The sequence below is a fragment of the Drosophila simulans genome, unplaced genomic scaffold (assembly GCF_016746395.2).
Source record: "Drosophila simulans strain w501 unplaced genomic scaffold, Prin_Dsim_3.1 Segkk87_quiver_pilon, whole genome shotgun sequence".
NCBI classification, from domain to species: Eukaryota; Metazoa; Arthropoda; class Insecta; order Diptera; family Drosophilidae; genus Drosophila; species Drosophila simulans.
The window spans coordinates 1,040,018-1,055,407 of record NW_025416883.1 but is presented as its reverse complement, the minus strand read 5'-3'; the positions used below and the strand labels follow the sequence as shown (position 1 = coordinate 1,055,407).

At 38.6% G+C, this 15,390-nt stretch overlaps 1 protein-coding gene across 1 annotated transcript; it reads left to right on the top strand.

Annotated features, from left to right (window-relative positions):
- Positions 1-10,937: 10,937 nt before the first annotated feature.
- Positions 10,938-15,003, top strand: LOC123327446. The gene is made up of 2 exons (XM_044923867.1): positions 10,938-11,061; positions 14,483-15,003. The coding sequence occupies exons 1-2, from the start codon at positions 10,938-10,940 to the stop codon at positions 15,001-15,003; spliced, it is 645 nt and encodes a 214-aa protein (XP_044779802.1).
- The last annotated feature ends 387 nt before the right edge of the window (positions 15,004-15,390 follow it).

The window sequence follows — 15,390 nt, the reverse complement described above, 5'->3', positions numbered from 1 at the left end:
CTAATCTCTTGTATTTTTACTCGATCATTTTCTAAAGTGTGCCAAATAGGTACTTAAAACAGCCCACAATGCTAATAAGTCCCCGTTTATTTCTATGCTGTACCGTTTTTCCGTCTAGTTCTCTCTGCATTTAATTCTATATGTCGCATCGATGCTATTACTTATTTTGTTACCAGTTAAGTACCATTACTACTTAATAATTGTCCTGTATCGTGAGCACTAATAAAGTATAAGAAATAAAGAATTGGAAGATAATGTATAACTATCATTCTCATCTATCCTCTTCCTACTGGTTCCTTCTTCACAAGCCCACAAGATTGACTGTTCTGCGTGCCTTTACTGCGTGTAGGTATTGTGCTAGCTTAATTTTGAAGTAGTAGTCAGTCAGAAACAAATATTTGGAGAAGATAGTTCAAAATGTCATCGAGGAAACGCAAGGCCACGAGGCTTGAATTAGGAGGTTGAAATGTTTGAGTCTGGCCATCAGACTCCGACATCAGAAGTGTTATCGTTTCAACACCAAACCATCACCGACGATCGTGTACACTTTTGGAAACGCAGCATCGCAACTTGATCGACGTCTAGAATGCAGTAAAAAGTCAACGCGAGGCGTAAATAAATAGGAAGACAGTTAATAAGACTCAAGACTAATGGCAAAGTGGAAGTCGATGCCTACGGAAGAAATAGCGGTGTCGGTAATTCTGGCGCACACGGTCCAGAAGAAAGAGAATTGACATAAATTATTACATTATAATTGAGCGTTTAATTTTATCTCATAATTTTTGTGTAAAGATAGTAATAGATACTTTTGAATTATATAAGACAAAAGCTGTGTTCACCCTGTGGTAGCCGTACCAACATCGATACCGAGCTCAGTGTAGATAACTTTATTAAAAATTTAAAGTGAATTTTCAACCGCATTTATAGATGGGTTTCCGAAAAGCCGAGTCACAACTGGATAGTAGAAATACCCTTGATCGATCCTAACAAGACTGTGCAAAGGCGGCAATATCGGCTTAGTATCGAGAAAAAAGGAATCGTAAAAGACAAATTAAGGGACTTTGTGGCATCGAATAGGGCATCCGCCCTATCTATTGCAAGCCCAATTAAAAAGAAAAATGGCTCGGAATTAACGACCAAGTCTCTAAGTAACGTGGGGCGAGGTACCTTTTGTGTCTAGCTGTTTCGACCAGATTCCTTTACTTAATTCCAATTCAATCGAACGAACGGCATTTGTCATTCTAGAGGGAATTTTTAACTATGCCTTTCGGCTTGAAAATGCACCCTCTGTGTTCCAACGTGCGATAATGAAAGCGTTAGGTAACCTTGCGCACTCCTATGATAACGTTTACATGGATGATGATGAAAGAAGCTCGGAAAGTCTATATATTCTTGATCAGTAGAGTCGATCTAGCCGTCTGTCCGTCCGTCAGTATAAAAGTCGAGATCTCAGGAACTATAAGCTAGAAGGTTGAGATTCAGCATACAGATTCTAGAGACAAGACGCAGAGCAAGTTTGCTGACCCATTTTTGGGTCATTTGGCCATTTGTGCAAGTTTGCCACACCCATTCTTATGCCCACAAACCAAAGAAAACTGCCACGCCCACACTTTTGAAAAATATGTAGATATTTTTTCACATTTTTATTAGTCTTGTAAGTTTCTTATTTTAACGCCCTAAAATCGACCAAAGCTGCCACGCCCACATTTTTGAACAATGATTTTTTCATAATATTATTAGTCTTGCAAATTTCTATCGCTTTGCCTAAAACCTTTTATATTATATCCACTCTGGTCCTTTGTATAATATCCAATATACGCTTTTGTTTTTTTTGTTGAGGGACCTTTTGGAAATAAACAAAATTGCTACAACTACATACGAAATAAGAGAAGCTTACAAGGAATTAGCGAAGAAATGAAAAGTCTGCATAGCAATTGTGCCATAAAAACTTAATATGTTTAAAATTAAATGTTTTTTATCATTGTATTTATATAAGAATTTAGAAAAAAGTTGCTTTGCAGTAAAAATATATAAAAATAATAATTATTATTTATACCCTTTACTCGTAGAGTACAAGGGTACTAGAGTACTAGATTCGTTGAAAAGTATGTAAACGGCAGGGGGAAGTTAGTTTCCAAATGTTCCAAATGTTGATGGTAGCATGCTTAATCTCAACATTCTAGATTATATATTTTCATATTTTTGTTAAACTTGTAATATTCTCTCGATATGTCAAACAACTCTTTGCCACGCCCACACTTTTGAAAAATGTTTTAAAATTTTTTTTTGGATTTTTGTAAGTCTTGTAAATTTCTATCGATTAGTCAAAAACTTTCTGCATGCACAATCTAACGCCCACAAGCTACCCAGAAATCTCCCAAAACAATTCGATCTTTTTCATTATATTCTCCAATATCTATCGATATGCCAAATAAGTTACGAAATTTTGCGTATTCACATTCACTTGGTTACTAGATACACCTTACCCGTTAGTCGGGGACTAAAGCATGAATACAGCATGCTTGTTATTAAAAAGTTAATGGGTATGTAATATATATATAAGATTTAATTAATTATTGTTTATCTTTCTATTAATAAAAGTGGGTGTTTTTATGTTTAAAATGTTTTTTTTGGGTTTTTTGGGTCTGGGCTATCTGCTTTTCGCAAGCAATATTTTTGGTTAAATGAATAAGTATGTCGAAACATTTTTTTTATTTATTTTTGGAACGAAGTGTTTTCCTTTTCTCATTTGGGATGTTTAGTTCATATTTTTGAATCTTTGTTCTATTGGTTGTGTAATATAATTTGTGTATTGTATTGTAGTATTTTTTTTTTATTTTTAAGGAAATAAACAGCAGTTTAGCGACGGACGATATAAGTGAATGAGGATTTGTGGAGGTATATTTAGAAAAATTTTTTTTTTTATTAATATTTATTAAGTGAAGAATCCGTACATCATAATTTTGTATCTTAACATCACAGTATGGAGAAATATTCATATGAATTACCAAACACTATAAAAATAAAATAAGTGAAGTAGGAACATAAATGAAGAGTTTTTACTGTTGCCCAATTGTCTGAGTCGTCTCAGAGGTCGAGCGGGGATGAGACGTCTTGCAAGAAGACTGCTATGGCTCAGTAGTCTGTCACTATATCGACTTGTATGTCTCCCAATTTGTGTCTCAACTGTGTGAATATTGAGGTCTTTATGGAGTGTAGAGTTACGTACATACCAGGGACAGTTGGTCATTTGTCGTAATGCGCGATTTTGCATCACCTGGATACGATTATAATTCGATATGGCTGCAATTCCCCAAATCTGGATCCCGTATAACCATATCGGTACGATACAGTGCGCATACACAGCTCTTTTGCACCTCATCGAAAGAGTGCTCCTTCTATTCATGAGCCATCTCAGCTGTTGTGATCTGTGACCACATTTCTTTACTGTCTTTTTGAGATGCGGCCCAAAGGTGAGCCGTTTATCCAGGGTGATACCTAGATATGTTGCTTGCAGGGGCTGATTCAGGGTAACTCCTTCTAGCCGAATTGGAGGGGTGTTCGGGATAAGCGTTTTTAATGTAAAGCATGGATTTGTTGTTTTCAGTGGGTTTATTTCTAGGTTCCACCGTTTACACCAGGCTGCCAGAGCATTAATATATTCTTGTAGTCCGTTAGCTGCCTCTCTGCTGTCCCTGGAGTTATATACAACTGCGATGTCATCTGCATAGGTTGCAATAAGAGTCCTGTTCGGTGCTACCATGTATTCGAAACTCGGGCAAGGGATATCAGCAGTGTACAAGGAATATAGTAGCGGTCCGAGAACACTGCCCTGTGGGACTCCAGCTCTCATTGGGTATATAGAGGAGTAGCTATTTCTCACCGTGATTTTAAATTGTCGTTCTTCCAGATATGACTTTAAAATACAGAAGTAGGGCGCAGGTAGAAGGGTCTTGATCTTGCATAATAATCCAACATGCCATACTTTGTCGAAGGCTTGATGCATATCTATAAAGACAGCGTTGGAGTACTCGCAGTCGTCAAAAGCCTGTAATATACACATATTCACCAGTCTGTGGACCTGTTCAATAGTTCCGTGTCTCTTCGAAATCCAAATTGATGATCCGGCAAGATATTGCCTTGTCTTATAATGTCGTTTATCCGATTGGCAATAAGTCTCTCCCATTATTTAGAAAGGGAGGGTAAGAGGCTTATAGGCCGATACGACTCAGGATCATCTTCAGGCTTTCCAGGCTTGTGGATCATCAAAATAGCAGCCATTTTCCACTGTCTTGGGAACACTTGGATCATTAAAATAGCATTAAAGATTAGTGCTATATATATTATCGCTTTTATAGGTAAAACTTTAGCGTGGCATGACAAATCCTGTCAATTCCTGGAGCTTTATGTTTCGCCAGTAATTTAATTATTTTAAGGATTTCTTCTATCCTTATTGGCTTAATAGGCCAAGACATCTGCAATGGCATTTGTAGGTACTGGTGAGTCTCTCTTATTTGTTCTGTCGTGGCGAAGTCGTAAGGAGTGAAGCGATCCTCTAGGTGGAAGCCGAATGCATTAGCCTGTTCCAGCCTTCAGCTTTTGCAAATTCCCCACCTGGACAGCGTACCGGGTACCCATCGAAGTGGTTGTCGTTTAAGCGCTTTTGTGCACTTCCACAGCGAATAGTTTGCATCAACGGTGTAGTCCATGCTAATAGATATAGTAAAATAGTTTTTGTTTTGAATCGAATAAATGATCCGTATTTGAACTAAGATCAACGCCGAAAAAAATAAAAACTCCGAATGAATCCGCTTTGCGTTTTTATTGATTGAATATTAGCTCAAGACTGAAACAATTGGTGTGAAAAAATCTTAGATGTACTGGGTTAGTGGGTTGTTTACTTGATCTGCGCGAGAGCGCTTCGTGATTATGCTTATGTGCATACATATGAAAAAGAATTCTTATGCCTGGCGGCTAGGTTCTGATTTCGGCTTGAGTGGATGCGCAATATCGAGAACTATTTGTTTATTTAACGATGAATCGATACGGCGGACCACCGCGGTCTGTCTTCTGTATAAGTGAATGAATTATGAGGATATATATATGTACCATAGTATAACACTTGACTACATATACTTACACACATACATTACTACATAGCAACAGCCATACACAAAATTATAGAATGTCTAAGATAGATATAAGTCATATATTCAAGTATTCCATAAGAACCCCAATTTTTGTGACAATAACAAATCCAGCTTGTCCTAATGTTATCATTAACATCCGCTGCCGAATTCGTTATTCCCACTAATCGGTCAAAACCACGCAGCTTAAATTCTCGGCTGATCAGTATCAATACGCGATCCACTCAAGAGAGCGCCCAATTCATATAAATTCAAAGGAGAGCCTCTTACGCTCAACATAAAGAAGTAAATAAGTCTCAGCCAAGGGTTTGTTAAGCGTTTGCTTTGCAACTTAAAATTAGATTTAATTCTTCGCTCTACAAATAAAACGTGAATTATCTCCGTTTTTAGACATGTAATTTTATATGAATAAAGATTATATATTTTTTTTTAAATAAATAACCGTGGATTCGTTATTGGCGCAGTCGGTGGTCCTAAATTTATAGGGATCAGCAAAAGTACCTTCGTGTGTGATTTAACTTTAACTTTGTGGCTAATCAGTGCTACAGTGACTAATCCGCCAGTCAGACCGTGCTTTATAATTTAAATCGTTTCAACTTGGTAGCCCACCATAGCGGTGTAACCGCTACTAGAAGTGATACAAATTACATAAGTGCTGCAAGGACAAGACCATTAAAGGATAACTTAAACCCCTAATCGCTGAGTTTAATACCCAAACACCGTTTCAAGAACTTTTAAGACGCCTATATAACACACAATTCAATGGATCAGTTCGTAAGTTCACAGAAGAACCTGAAGCAAAATGTTTTATAATAACAAATAAGTTAGTAAATTAAAGCAAATTGTCCAGCAAGAGGGTTGTTATGACAATACATGATCCCATCGCCCAAACTCCCAAAACACTCAAAAATACCCTAAATAAAAATAAGCACAAATAATCAAAATAGAAATCAAAACTATAACCAAGCTCAACTTACCAAAATAAAAATCAATTATTTTTTTTTTATATAACTACTCTATTTAATGGATCTTCTCAGAAATTATGAGACTAACAATAAGTTTACAAATCTTAATTATGTATTGTTTTTGTTGGAATATACTATTCAACCTACAAAAATAACGTTAAACAACACTACTTTATATTTGACATGAATGGCCACACTTTTTATTTGATTTCTCATTCTTGTACGTTTTTTGCTGTGAGTAGGTCGTGGTGCTGGTGTTGCAGTTGAAAATAACTTAAAATATAAAACATAAAACTCAAACACAAACTTGACTATTTATTTATTTATTAAGAAAGGAAATATAAATTATAAACTACAACAGGTTATGGGCCCAGTCCATGCCTAATAAACAATTAAATTGTGAATTAAAGATTGTGAAAATAAATTGTGAAATAGCATTTTTTTCACATTCTTGTGAAATTAATTCCTTCTCAGAATTTGAGTGAAAAATGGACAAGGCTAAACGTTATATTAAGCCGTTTGATGGCGAGAAGTACGCGATTTGGAAATTTAGAATTAGGGCTCTTTTAGCCGAGCAAGATGTGCTTAAAGTAGTTGATGGTTTAATGCCTAACGAGGTAGATGACTCCTGGAAAAAGGCAGAGCGTTGTGCAAAAAGTACAATAATAGAGTACCTAAGCGACTCGTTTTTAAATTTCGCAACAAGCGACATTACGGCGCGTCAGATTCTTGAGAATTTGGACGCCGTTTATGAACGAAAAAGTTTGGCGTCGCAACTGGCGCTGCGAAAACGTTTGCTTTCTCTGAAGCTATCGAGTGAGATATCACTATTAAGCCATTTTCATATTTTTGACGAACTTATAAGTGAATTGTTGGCAGCTGGTGCAAAAATAGAAGAGATGGATAAAATTTCTCATCTACTGATCACATTGCCTTCATGTTACGATGGAATTATTACAGCGATAGAGACATTATCTGAAGAAAATTTGACATTGGCGTTTGTGAAAAATAGATTGCTGGATCAAGAAATTAAAATTAAAAATGACCACAACGATACAAGCAAGAAAGTTATGAACGCGATCGTGCACAACAAAAATAACACTTATAAAAATAATTTGTTTAAAAATCGGGTAACTAAACCAAAGAAAATATTCAAGGAAAATTCAAAGTATAAAGTCAAGTGTCACCACTGTGGCAGAGAAGGCCACATTAAAAAAGACTGCTTCCATTATAAAAGAATATTAAATAATAAAAATAAAGAAAATGAAAAACAAGTTCAAACTGCAACATCACACGGCATTGCGTTTATGGTAAAAGAAGTGAATAATACTTCAGTGATGGATAACTGCGGGTTTGTCCTTGATTCTGGTGCTAGTGACCATCTTATAAATGATGAGTCGCTGTATACCGACAGTGTGGAGGTTGTGCCTCCACTTAAGATTGCAGTGGCCAAGAGTGAAGCTCATTTTAATTTAAAGGTTGTGTATTTATACATTGACAATGGTAGAGAATACTTGTCAAATGAGATGAGACAATTTTGTGTTAAGAAAGGAATTTCTTATCACTTAACAGTGCCACATACACCTCAGTTAAATGGTGTTTCTGAGAGAATGATAAGAACCATTACGGAAAAAGCTCGAACCATGGTTAGTGGTGCAAAACTATATAAAAGCTTTTGGGGCGAAGCAGTATTAACTGCTACTTATTTAATCAACAGAATTCCTAGCAGAGCACTTGTTGATAGTTCAAAGACCCCATATGAGATGTGGCACAATAAGAAGCCATACTTAAAACATTTGGGAGTGTTTGGTGCAACTGTTTATGTGCATATTAAAAACAAACAAGGAAAGTTTGATGATAAATCATTTAAAAGTATTTTTGTGGGCTATGAACCCAATGGTTTTAAGTTGTGGGATGCTGTAAATGAAAAATTTATTGTCGCAAGAGATGTTGTTGTCGATGAAACCAATATGCTTAATTCTAGAGCTGTTAAATTTGAAACAGTGTTCCTGAAAGATAGTAAGGAAAGTGAAAATAAAAATTTTCCGAATGACAGTAGGAAAATAACACAAACAGAATTCCCGAATGAGAGTAAGGAATGCGACAACATACAATTCCTGAAAGATAGTAAGGAAAGTGAAAATAAAAATTTTCCAAATGACAGTAGGAAAATAATACAAACAGAATTCCCGAATGAGAGTAAGGAATGCGACAACATACAATTCCTGAAAGATAGTAAGGAAAGTAATAAATATTTTCTGAATGAGAGTAAGAAAAGAAAGCGAGATGATCACCTGAATGAAAGTAAGGGATCAGGCAACCCGAATGAGAGTAGGGAAAGTGAAACAGCAGAGCACTTAAAAGAAATTGGAATTGATAATCCAACTAAAAATGATGGCATAGAAATTATTAATAGAAGAAGTGAGAGATTAAAGACTAAGCCTCAGATATCCTATAATGAAGAGGATAATAGTCTAAATAAAGTTGTTCTTAATGCTCACACTATATTTAACGATGTCCCAAATTCATTTGATGAAATTCAATATAGGGATGATAAATCTTCTTGGGAAGAAGCCATCAATAAAGAGTTAAATGCTCATAAAATTAATAATACTTGGACAATTACAAAAAGGCCTGAAAACAAAAATATTGTAGATAGCAGATGGGTATTTTCTGTTAAATATAATGAACTTGGAAATCCAATTAGATACAAAGCTAGATTGGTTGCACGAGGATTCACTCAAAAATACCAAATAGACTATGAAGAGACATTTGCTCCTGTAGCTAGAATTTCAAGTTTCCGATTTATATTGTCATTAGCAATACAGTATAACTTGAAAGTCCATCAAATGGATGTAAAAACAGCTTTCTTAAATGGCACGGTATATCGTGTAATAGTGACAATGTGTGTAAATTGAATAAGGCAATTTACGGACTCAAGCAAGCGGCTAGATGCTGGTTTGAAGTATTTGAGCAAGCATTTAAAGAGTGTGAGTTTGTAAACTCTTCAGTTGATCGCTGTATATATATTTTAGACAAAGGTAACATCAATGAAAACATATATGTATTATTATATGTAGATGATGTGGCTATAGCTACAGGAGATATGACAAGAATGAATAACTTCAAAAGGTATTTAATGGAAAAGTTTAGGATGACTGACCTAAATGAAATAAAACATTTTATTGGAATTAGGATAGAAATGCATGAAGATAAAATCTATTTAAGCCAATCTGCATATGTTAAAAAAATTTTAAGTAAATTTAACATGGAAAATTGTAATGCAGTTAGTACTCCTTTACCTAGTAAAATAAATTATGAATTACTTAATTCAGATGAAGACTGCAATACCCCATGCCGTAACCTCATAGGATGTTTAATGTACATAATGCTTTGTACACGCCCAGATTTAACTACTGCAGTAAATATCTTGAGCAGATATAGTAGCAAAAATAACTCCGAGTTATGGCAGAACTTAAAAAGAGTTCTTAGATATTTGAAGGGCACTATCGATATGAAATTGATTTTTAAAAAGAACTTGGCATTTGAAAATAAAATTATTGGTTATGTGGATTCTGATTGGGGTGGTAGTGAAATTGATAGAAAAAGTACAACAGGGTATTTATTCAAAATGTTTGATTTTAATCTCATTTGTTGGAATACAAAGAGACAGAACTCAGTAGCAGCCTCATCAACTGAAGCTGAGTATATGGCCCTATTTGAAGCCGTGTGAGAAGCTCTATGGCTTAAATTTTTATTAACTAGTATTAACATTAAACTAGAAAACCCCATTAAAATTTACGAAGACAATCAAGGCTGTATTAGCATAGCAAACAACCCCTCATATCATAAACGAGCTAAACATATTGATATTAAATATCATTTTGCCAGAGAGCAAGTTCAGAATAATGTGATTTGTCTTGAGTATATTCCTACAGAGAATCAACTGGCTGACATATTTACAAAACCGTTGCCTGCTGCGAGATTTGTGGAGTTACGAGACAAATTGGGTTTGCTGCAAGACGACCAGTCGAATGCTGAATGATATTTTTATATATTTTTCAAATTTAAATTCCTGTAAACATATTTTGTTACAATGATCTAATCGGGTTTTTCTGGGTTTTCCCCGTATCCTCGCAGCAAATGCTGGATCAGTTAACACTTCCCAGAATGCACACCACCCACATTTGATAGTTACTAATGAATATTATTGTTATGTTTTTAATTATAGACGTTATTTTTGAGGGGGCGTGTTGGAATATACTATTCAACCTACAAAAATAACGTTAAACAACACTACTTTATATTTGACATGAATGGCCACACTTTTTATTTGATTTCTCATTCTTGTACGTTTTTTGCTGTGAGTAGGTCGTGGTGCTGGTGTTGCAGTTGAAAATAACTTAAAATATAAAACATAAAACTCAAACACAAACTTGACTATTTATTTATTAAGAAAGGAAATATAAATTATAAACTACAACAGTTTTTGTTGAAAATATGTATGTAATAAGGTCAATGCACTGTGTCTCCCTCTTTTGGTCGCGGTAACCAAAAGCTTTTTTCTCTTATTGTGAGACTCTCTTAAGCATGTAATTTGGCTGCCTGCGTGCAGTAATATTGTACTCAAGATCAGTCACAATCAGTGGGCCCAGCCCACGCGGACATAAAAGTGAATATTTCTAAACGAATTAGAATATTCGGCATCTTTAAATATTGTGATTCAGGGATTTAATACGAAAAATTTTTCGATGTAAAAATGAGTTCATCAATAAACCAAATAGAAAAACTTGATGATGAAAACTATAGTGCGTGGGCTGTACAAATGAAGAGTGCCTTAATTCATGCGGAATTATGGGAGGTAGTGTGTGGACGTGTGGTTAAAAACGAAAGTGATAGTGCTGAGCTAAAGGCTTTGTGCGACGCGAAGGACGAAAAATCATTGGCAAGTATAACCATATAACCATATAAAAAACTGTGAGACGGCTGTAGAGGCATGGCAAAGGCTTAGTGAAGTCCACACTCCCTCAGGACCGGCACGACGTATATGTTTGCTAAAGCAGTTGTTGCACATGAGAATGTCTGAAACAGAAGTTGTTTCAAGTCATGTGAACAATTTTTGTGCGGTTGTCGAAAAACTTAAAGAAATCCAATTGGTGATCCAAAAAGAGGTCCTTAGTATTCTCCTGTTGTCCAGTTTGCCGGAATCGTTTGAAAGTTTCGTAGTTGCAATAGAAACGCGCGATGAGTTGCCCACATTGAAAAGGTTACAAATAAAATTACAAGAGGAAGGGCAAAGACGTATGGCAAATGAAGAACATTCTGCAAAAAGCGAACAAAGTGCATTTGGAATTCGGTCTGCGAAACAAAAACCGAAAAGTGACATGAAGAAGAGTGTGCAAGTAAATAATCAGTAACTGCTTAACGGGAAAAGAACAGTTAATTGTTGGAACTGTGGTCGCAGCGGCCACAAAGCTGTAAACTGTATGCAAAGGAAAGGAGAACATAGAGAGAGAGAAAACTTAAATACCGAGAAATCATTCTCTGTGCTCTGTTCACCTGTACAGCTTGGCGAATTGCCAAAAATATGTGGTGCCTTGATTCAGGAGCAACGGCTCTATTGTGCAGTGAGAGATCGACGTTTAAAAACTTCAGAGAGCATAAAGAGCGCATTCTTTTGGCTGGCGATAAGTATATTATGGCTGACGGTCGTGGTACAGTGAAAATAACCTGGCGCAACTCATCATTTGAATTGATCGACGTACTCTTTGTAAAGAATTTACAATGCAACTTTATGTCGGTATCGAAGGCTACTAAAAACGGATTTCGTGTGTCGTTCGAAAACAGGCGCGGAATTTTAAAGAATGATAAGTGTTGGGTCATGCAGCCGCCAAAACTGTGCAGTAGACTAATCACATATTCTTTAATATTATAAGCCAAATTAGTCAGTGGTATCAGTTGCGATGCCCATAGTGCAAACCGCTGTTCTCGCACGCATTTATCTGTACGGCGCTCATTCCTTGTTTGTTGTTGTTAGCAACCTACGTTAAGCTTGGGCGCTGCATTTCGGCTGCCTGCCCGCCAGTTGCCAATTCTTCGTGTTTCGGAAAAGACCAAACTTACGCATTCCATTGTCGCTATCGTAAAAGAATAACAATTCGCAAAATAAAAACTGTCGTAATAAAAACAAACTTCTTCGCTTTTTTATTATTCGCAACAGCTATTGAAAAAGCTCAATAGCTAAACATTTGGTGACCCGACGTGATCTTATCTTAACTTATCTCGTTTATAAATAAATATAAATACATTAAATCGCAATCGGTTGGACAAGTGAGTGGAGATTTCGGTGATAGTGGCTGTGTTTAAGCGAGCTAGCATTGCATATATACATACATTTCTACATATATCGTTGCGTGCATTGACCCCGCTTGCATTTTCGGCATCTATTTTGTGCTCATCTTCCCGCTGAACCGAATTAAAGGCAATTTGTTGCTATGCCCGCTGAAGGTGACAAAAACAGGGTGACCTTTTTAATGCGCAAAGCCAATGCGCTGTTCAGCAGGTTGCAGAGGCTACAAACGTCGCTGTCTAATGAGACGCTTAGCGGATACGACGAACCCACTCTTACGGTGAGGCTGGAGCAGATTGATGAGCTGCACAGTGCCTTCAATGTTCTGCATACAGAACTGGAGGAATTGGACTTCGACGAAATTGGCAGTGAAATAATGAGCGAGTCTTTTGATGAATTCATCGTTGAATTCAAGGCTAGTGTGCGCGCGGAAATAGCCAAACGCAATGTGCATTTCGCGCCGCACTCAACGCTTGCGGAAGGTGTTGTGCCCCACCAGTGTAGTGGTCCTCAAACGCAGCCGCGGCCGAGGCCGATGCCGTTGCCGCCTGTGCAGCTGCCAACGTTTGGCGGGGGCTACGCAAACTGGGCGGATTTTTACTCCGTGTTCACGAGCATAATCGACAGCCATCCGGACCTCTCCAACATTGAGAAATTTCAACATCTGCGGTCATGTTTGAGGGATTCAGCGCTGGAAACTATCCGATCATTGGAGATTTCAAACAGCAATTACGAAGCGGCTTTAGAGTTGCTTCAAAAAAGGTTTTATAATCGGCGTCTCGTTTTTCAGGCGCACATTACCGAGATTCTGGGTTTAAAGGTAGTACGGAATGGTTCAGTGGCATCGCTTCGGGAAGTGTCGGACAAGTTTAACGCTCACATTCGTGCGTTGAAGGGTTTGGGCACCACTGATCAAATCGCTGGCTGCATCATAGTGCAAAAGCTGCTGCAAAAGCTGGATGCGGCGAGCCAAGCTAAGTGGGAGGAGCGCTTGGAGTATCCGGTCTTTGCCAACCTTATTCCGTCGTGGGAATCGATGGCTGCATTCCTGGAACAGCGATGTAGGACTTTGGAGGCCGTGGATTGCGCCATGGCAACCTATGCGCCAGGCGTTCAGGTGGGCAGAAATCGTTCGACGCTAGTTGCTACCACCCAAAATTCTCTTGGTTGCATGCTTTGCCATAGTGCAGAGCATGCCATATATCATTGCCAGCAATTTAGAGACTTAGCGCCAGTAGATCGTCTGCGCGAGGCAAAGAGACTAGCACTATGCCTAAATTGCCTAAAGGCAGGTCATCAGCTACGGCAATGCAGCTCGAGCCGCTGCCGCACCTGTGGAATCAGGCATCATACGCTGCACCATCTGGATGGTCGGCCTTCCTCGCAGCCACGTGTTCCGGTGTCTTCAAGCTACCACACTGAGCCTTCTGCCCCGCTTTCGAATTCTTCTACTCTAATTGCCCAGGATCTCGGTAGTGACCTTGTGCTGCTAGCCACTGCAACCGTTCTAGTGCAGAATCGATCGGGACTGCTCGTTCCCTGCAGGGCCTTGTTAGATTCTGGCTCTCAACTGCACTTGGTCACCTCTCGGTTTGCAAATCAATTGCAACTTAAGAGGTCGAGGTCGTCCGGCTCCATCACTGGAATCGGGGATTCCAATTTCGCGACTGATGGATTCTCGGTAGGAATTGCGATTCGGTCTGTCACTTCGGACTTCTCAACGAGCATAACAGCAGTTATCGCTCCCAATATCACGGATCGCCAGCCAAGTTCTAATGTGGACATTGGGGACTGGAAGATTCCAGAAAACCTGCAGCTCGCCGACCCGGACTTTCATAAAGCTCAACGTGTTGACCTGTTAGTAGGAGCTAGCCTGTTTTATGAGCTGCTGTGCGTAGGTCAGATAAAGTTGTTGCCAGGACTGCCCCTGCTTCAAAAAACTCGTCTGGGCTGGGTTGTGTCTGGAGGCTGCGCGCGCCCTTGCGGTAGCGCCTTAATAGCTTCACGCGTTCCTTCTTCAGCCAGAAAGGAAATCAGCATTGATGTTGAACTTGATTCACTTCTGCAGCGCTTTTGGGAGGTAGAAAATTGTCCCGGCCCAATAGTTCAAGCCACTAAGGAGGAGCTAGATTGCGAGGCCCACTTTGTTAAAAATTACACCCGACTGCCAGCTGGCGATTACTCGGTACGGTTGCCGCTAAAACTCCATTTGGACTCTTTAGGAGATTCCTATCCTCAGTCTTTGCAGAGATTCTTGTCGCTGGAAAGGAAGCTTACAAAGCACCCTGGCTTGAGGGTTAAATATGCGGCCTTCATTAAGAAATATCATGATCTGGGACATATGTCGCCTGTGCCTGCCTCCGAGGTCAGCTCGTGCCGATATTTTTTGCCACATCACTGCGTCATGAAGGAGGATAGCACTACCACCAAGCTTCGCGTTGTCTTAGACGGATCAGCTGCCACTTCCACTGGTTACTCGCTTAACGATGTGTTAATAGCTGGCCCGGTCATCAAGCCCAAGCACATCATCATCACATCCTAGTTCGATTTCGCTCACACCCAGTTGCCGTTACAGGAGACATATGTAAAATGTACCCATGTGTAAGGGTCTCGCAAGAAGATAGCTATTTGCAGTGCATTGTATGGAGGGGCTCCCCGATCGATGACCTTCAAGTATACAAACTCGACACAGTTACCTACGGCACCAAACCAGCCTCCTTCTTGTCCGTAAGGGCTATGCAGCAGTTGTCAATCGATGAGCAGGCATCGCTTCCCATTGGATCAGAAATTCTTCGGCGTGATTTCTACGTGGATGATCTTATCTCCGGCTCAGGCACGGTAAAGGATGCTATTACCATAATGCAACAGACGGCTGGCATTCTTGCGAAGGGCAAGCTCAAGCTAAGGAAATGGTGCTCTAACATTCCGC